Below are 6,041 nucleotides of genomic sequence, written 5' to 3'. Positions count from 1 at the left end.
TATACATATTTTGTTGTCAGGTCCTGATCGATTCAACCACGTGCGAAGGAATAGTCACCGAGTACGTAGTTATCATTTTTTTTTTGCATGATTACGTAGGTATCCTTTTTTTGAGGAACCCTTCCTTTTAATACTAAAAAAAGGAACGCTTGCTTTTGGGGTGCGAAGGAATAGTTTCTAAATAATACGGTGTATGTAGTTATTTTTTTTTGAGCATCAATACAGACACAAGCACTTATATACACGCGCATACACTCATCCCTATGAACACATACACGCACACCCTACCCTATGAGCATCTCCAAGAGACTGAGCCGGCATATCATCTTGAGATTTACGAAGTCACCGTAGGCGCTTCGTCGTCGACGGGAACGTCTCCTCCCACTGAAAGCGTATCGCCGGAAATCCTGAAATAAAGGAACGCTTGCTTTTGGGGTGCGAAGGAATAGTTTCTAAATAATACGGTGTATGTAGTTATCTTTTGACGCGTGAGTTAATGTATACAGCTCAGCGCATACCCAATTGTATCTCATTGCCTATCACGAGCTTTAATGTACGTAGCCCAGCGAAGAGATTTCCTCTCCTATATAGACCCATCGACCCCGAGACGAAGCCACACCCACAACCACTCCTCTTCCTCCCTTTCTCTGAGCCTACCCACCGAGCAAGCGAGCAATGGCGCCGCCCAACCGGAGAGGTGGCAGCGGCCGGAAGAAGACTGTCATCCGCCGGATCGAGCAGAAGGATGCCCGGCACATCAGCTACTCCAAGCGCCGCGGGGGGTTCTTCACCAAGGCCAGCGATCTGGCGGTCCTCACCGGCGCCCAGGTGGCCGCCCTCGCCTTCTCCCCCGGCGGCAACGTCTTCTCCTTCGGCCACCCCTCCATCGACTCCGTCGTGGAACGTTTCCTGGCGTCGGAGAGTGTGGGGGCTGGCGCGAGGGAGGAGAGCGCTGCCGACGACCGCTTGCTGGCGGCAGAGGGCGCGGCGGAGGGCGGTGCCGACAAAGACAAGAAGCTGCAGAAGCTGCACCTGGAGTTCGACGAGCTACGCACGGAGCTGGTCGAGGTGAAGAAGCAGGCCAAGCGCAACAAGGAGGCCATGGCCAAGGAGCGCGCCGCGGGGGACCAGATTGCGGCTTGGTTCGACCCGAAGATGCGCGACATGGGGGACGGGGACATGGCGGCCTTCTTTGCGGCGCTGATGCAGGTGAAGGGCGTCGTCTCCGATCGCGCCAACCAGGTTCTCCTCGAGGCGTTTCAATTCGACGTGAGCCGCATGGCGGAGGTGGCCCCGCCGCCGCCGCCCCAGATCTTCGGTGGCAGCACCTTCGAGTTCGGTAGCAGCAGCGGCAGCGCCAACGCTGGGATGGAGTTCCAGTTTCTGATGCCTCCGCCACAGGAGCAGTGTTTCGAGGCCGTGATGGATATGCAGCAGATGGTGATGCCTCTGCTTCCGCAGCAGGAGTTTGCCACCGGGATGGAGATGCCTCCTCCGCCGGGGTTGGCCGGCGGCCTGGATATGGAGCAGATGCAGATGACGATGCCTAAGCCGCCGGGGTTCGACGCAGGGATAGAGATGGAGATAGACCAATGGCTTAATGTGATGCTGCCGCCTCCGGAGTTCCCTGCCGTGATGGAGACGGCGCAGCAGGGGCTCGATCAACGGAACGCCGGCTTCCCGTACTGAGATCCAAACCCAGTCAGAGTCTGAGTCCAGTGCATGCATGCATCTTCTATTTAAGCCTCCATGTCAATCTTTTTGTTTTATTTTGAAATGAAGTCGCCGCGTCAATCTTTGGTATATGCTGTGCATCTAGTACCTTGGATCTGCACGAAATTAAATATTCAATCAATATTTTTATTTGGTAATTTCCTTTCCTTATCATGCAAATCAATAATTAATGGGTTGTAATCTGTATTGCACCGATATGATGCTGGCTGGAATGTAATGAAATACAAAGGTCGATCTGTGCTGGATACATCTATCTATTAATTACTGCGTATATTATTACTAAAACAAGGGACAAAGGAGCCATCACATGCATTCACATAATCTACAATTTTGACAACGTTTATCATGTTTTTTAACGGCTGAGATTTAAAAAATTCAAAGGTTACATACAACTATATTTTGTACAAACAATTCACGTCAGAGGAGGTACATGCCATATGACATGTGTATATACAAACAAGAATACACATGCAAACCTCGCGGCAGACGTGGTGAGCAATCTTCAAATCATTAAATTGTAAAGAATACACGTCCAATAACCGCATGGGACATGTTTAAGCAAATTCAAAATTCGTATAGAATACATGTGCAAAAAGTAAAAAAAAAACAGAATACACTTACAAATATGTGAAGCATCCCAACTAAAAAAACATGCCAAGCATCACGTGACACATATTCATACCGACCTGGATACACACCGCAAATAGATACGGACATCCAACATGAAACTCTCGCCCGTAGCCCATAAAACACACTGCATGAACCAAGACGCCCAAACGTCTAAGACAGCTACAGTGCAGCATGCCTAAAAAATTATACAGGCCCGTGATGCTTGCACGTATGAAAGTCAACTAGGAGTACTATGGAGGGAGTACTGTAAGTGTATAAAAGTAAGTCAAACATTGAAGAGTTTGACTTGAGACAAAGCTCATATACAAAGTAAAAAGAAATGGAGGGAGTACATAATTTTGCATGAGGTCTATAGAAACTCCGCAAGGTCAGCCATAATAGGAACACAACATTACCCAAGGAAAAAATTCTAGAGAAAAAAACATTCGCCAACTACATAGCGAAACGGCCACAAAGATCGACAAAACTGTCAGAGGGGCAGATGCAAAGATCGCCAACCAATCATAAACATAAAAAATCCAACAAATTTGTCAATTTATGATAATAATTATATACATGCAGTTTTATCAAGCTGTGGATAAACATAATATGAGTTTTTTTTATCTTTTGTAAAGTCCATCGTAGATAAATCTTTTATGATGAGGATAAAAAAATGATTCACTCGCGCTATTCGTCATCCTGGGTGAGGAATTCTTATTCCTCACCCCAGCCAGCCAGTGCACCGTGCAAACCAGTCCGCACGCTTCCATCCATGGAGCACCGATGTAATAATCTTTGCATGCAACGTAATCTTACGATGTGGAAGCGACGGACATGAGAGACATGCACGCATCCACCATGCATGCCCGTAAATTTATGGCCAAAGATTAGGTAATTACCACTGTGTAGTACATTGGCTCTACTGCATGGATGAGCTCTACTGACATCGATCAAACTTTTTAACGTGCTCTACTGCAGATGTCTCTCTATAATCAGTCTTTTTTTGGGAAAAGGGAATCTTGCAGTCATTCCTTAGCTACTAATTTAGAATCAAATGCAAATGAGAAACATATTCTACTAATTTAGTTGAGAGCCGTAGGAATTTGACAGCCGATCTAGGAAATTTAGGAGACGTAAACAAGAGTATATCAACGCATGGTCCACCAATTGAATGCAATGTCAGTGTAGGAGTTAAATCGTGAAACGGTTGCCAAATATATTAAATTACACAACATATTCCAAACTATTTTGTTACATTATTTCCAAACGATCCTGAAGGCCATCTCGTCAGCCTCTTCGGTGGCTGACTAGCTCATACTGATCTCAAGATTCTACCTTACCAGAGGATCAAGGATAAAGTAAATAGTTGAGTTAGGATGAGTACTGTAGAAACATTCATCTCACAGAGTCTCAATTCCAAGGACAACCATAGTCTTCACCCTCCTATGTTTATCACAAGATAAATTTCTTCACCAAAACATAATTAATGGAGGCAATATCTCAGGGAAATCCCATATGCACGCGTGATAATTTATAATATGGATTCTATTAACCATCGAGTTCTTCATTTTCGACGATGGCAGCAGATGCTCGACCAAGCACTCATAGTCCCGTTCTACACCTCGCCTTGGTCACTGCTTGTAGATTTTGATTGGAGACTCTGCTACATGCCCAAAATACTGAAGTCACCTTTCATGATTTATAAAAGGTAACACCAAAGACCGATTGCTTACATAAAACCCATGCCCGTACTTGAAGAACCGTAGTTTCCATTCTGAACCCTTCTGTTCAACACGACATCATGTTGTCAATACACTAGGAGAATCAGCTTATATGATATTGAAAGAAACAAATTAAGATGAAATAATTAAACAAGTTATACAGGAAAAAAATGCTACAGTTTTACTTTTTTTCCTTAGTATAGTTGGGACATTCAGGGACAATGTGAATGTTCGATATAAAAATTCAAATGGACAGAGAAGATGAGATTCAGCTTGTAAGAAACAGGGAGTACTGTCATCCACAAAAAAAATGCAACATCAAAAATAATAACAGCTCGATGTTCCAAGGAAGCAACTTCGGAAGACCACAAAAAACAGAAGTGCTGGCAGCATATATTCTTATAGATAGGCGGATGGCCATATTAACTGATTGTGGGAACTCTCATGTCGTGCAAATGGTAGGCATAGGCACACACACCCAGTTTCTAGGACACACTTCTACCTAAAAATGTAAAGTTGAAAGAGGGAGCTTCCCACTTTAACCACTTTTCCTTTTCATATTTACTGATTTTTAGGCAACCATGCAACTATTTCTGAATACAAGGCCTGGAAGATTATGATACATTTTCTGGTTGACATTAATTGCACCGGACAATTATCAAGTTTTTATTGACAAGCAGATGTTTATTTCATTCATGTACTAGTAACAATCATGAAGAAAACCACGCATTACTACTACATAGTGAAGGTCCTTTCCACACCCGTGGAGATAACTTTTGCTTGAACCGCTACAGTACAGATGTGAATAGGTTGTGCCAGTAAGCTTCAACAAATACGCATTATTATTACATAGGTAAGGTCCACTTCCCAATTTTACGATCACGTAACATAACACAACATATGAATCGAGAGGAGAATCAGGGAGAGATGGAAATCACTGGCGGTTGTATATGGACAGAGCTAGGTACCTGGGCGGCATCGTACGCCGTACGGCTCAAAACAAGCATTATGCCTGTAGCATAGATATGTCCAAAACAGACAAATTTGGGGCCGAGATCAGAATCAGAAGCACAATGATTAATATCTAAATATGGACACTTAATATATATAAACTCAGATAACTAAATTCCGTACTAAAAGTATGTACTCGCCATGGGAAAATAAATTGCCACACACCTATGTAAATCGATGGAGAGGGGCTCCGTCGGTGAAGACATGGTTGCCGACCGTCGTGGTGGGAGGAGATACAGACCGCATCAAGAAGCATGCCAACGGACACCGTAACCTGAGGCCGAGGAACACCGGCGACGCTACAAGACTGCTCTGCCCTGCTGCCAACCCACCGCAGTGCAAAAATTAGGGGTGGTCCTAAGAAAAAAAACATATACTAAAATCCGTAGAAAAGTTAACTCATATCAATTCCTCATAGGTGCATTTATTGAATCATCCAGCCGAAACTGCAAACCCATCTAAACAAATGTTTTTAATTAATTCTGAATCATGTAAAAAGTTGAATGATTTCCCCTAGGCCTAGCGGACTGAAACAAAACTGCAAATGTTCATGAGCCAGAAAACATGAAACTTGAACACTTTAAACGACAAACCAAATATTATCTCTACATCACCTTAGTACTAGCTGACAAAATCTTACCATTACGTAGCAGTTGATGCTTCTAATCATATAGCACAAAAAATCTACACAAGCGCTGCTCCATCACAGCATGGACGGATGGACTGGAACAGGTAGCAGATAGAAAATTCCCAGTCTAAAAAGACATTCGCCCAAACTACCTGGAGATGGAAACCAAACAATAATCAGAGAGTTTTCCTTAGAAAAAATAATTAGTGTTAAATGCACAAATGCAAACACGTAGTACAAGCATATACGGTAAAATTCGGATTATCTCTTCGGGCGTACAGTCTTGTGATCTCTCCGGCCAGCAGCCTCCACAAAAACTGAAAACCAAATTAGCAATT

The 6,041-nt window shown here is 43.8% G+C and overlaps 1 protein-coding gene across 1 annotated transcript; it reads left to right on the top strand.

The window, feature by feature from the left end:
• The first annotated feature begins 675 nt into the window (after positions 1 to 675).
• Positions 676 to 1,759, top strand: LOC125549570 (MADS-box transcription factor 15-like). The gene has a single exon (XM_048712950.1). It carries the CDS (start codon positions 676 to 678, stop codon positions 1,687 to 1,689), a length of 1,014 nt encoding a protein of 337 aa, XP_048568907.1. The 3' UTR covers positions 1,690 to 1,759.
• The last annotated feature ends 4,282 nt before the right edge of the window (positions 1,760 to 6,041 follow it).

Source organism: Triticum urartu, chromosome 3, assembly GCF_003073215.2.
Source record: "Triticum urartu cultivar G1812 chromosome 3, Tu2.1, whole genome shotgun sequence".
NCBI classification, from domain to species: domain Eukaryota; kingdom Viridiplantae; phylum Streptophyta; class Magnoliopsida; order Poales; family Poaceae; genus Triticum; species Triticum urartu.
This window is presented reverse-complemented; position numbering and strand designations above follow the sequence as displayed.

Excerpts from the sequence above, each read along its gene's own strand:
- LOC125549570 (XM_048712950.1), top strand. The coding sequence starts at position 676 with ATGGCGCCGCCCAACCGGAGAGGTGGCAGCGGCCGGAAGAAGACTGTC.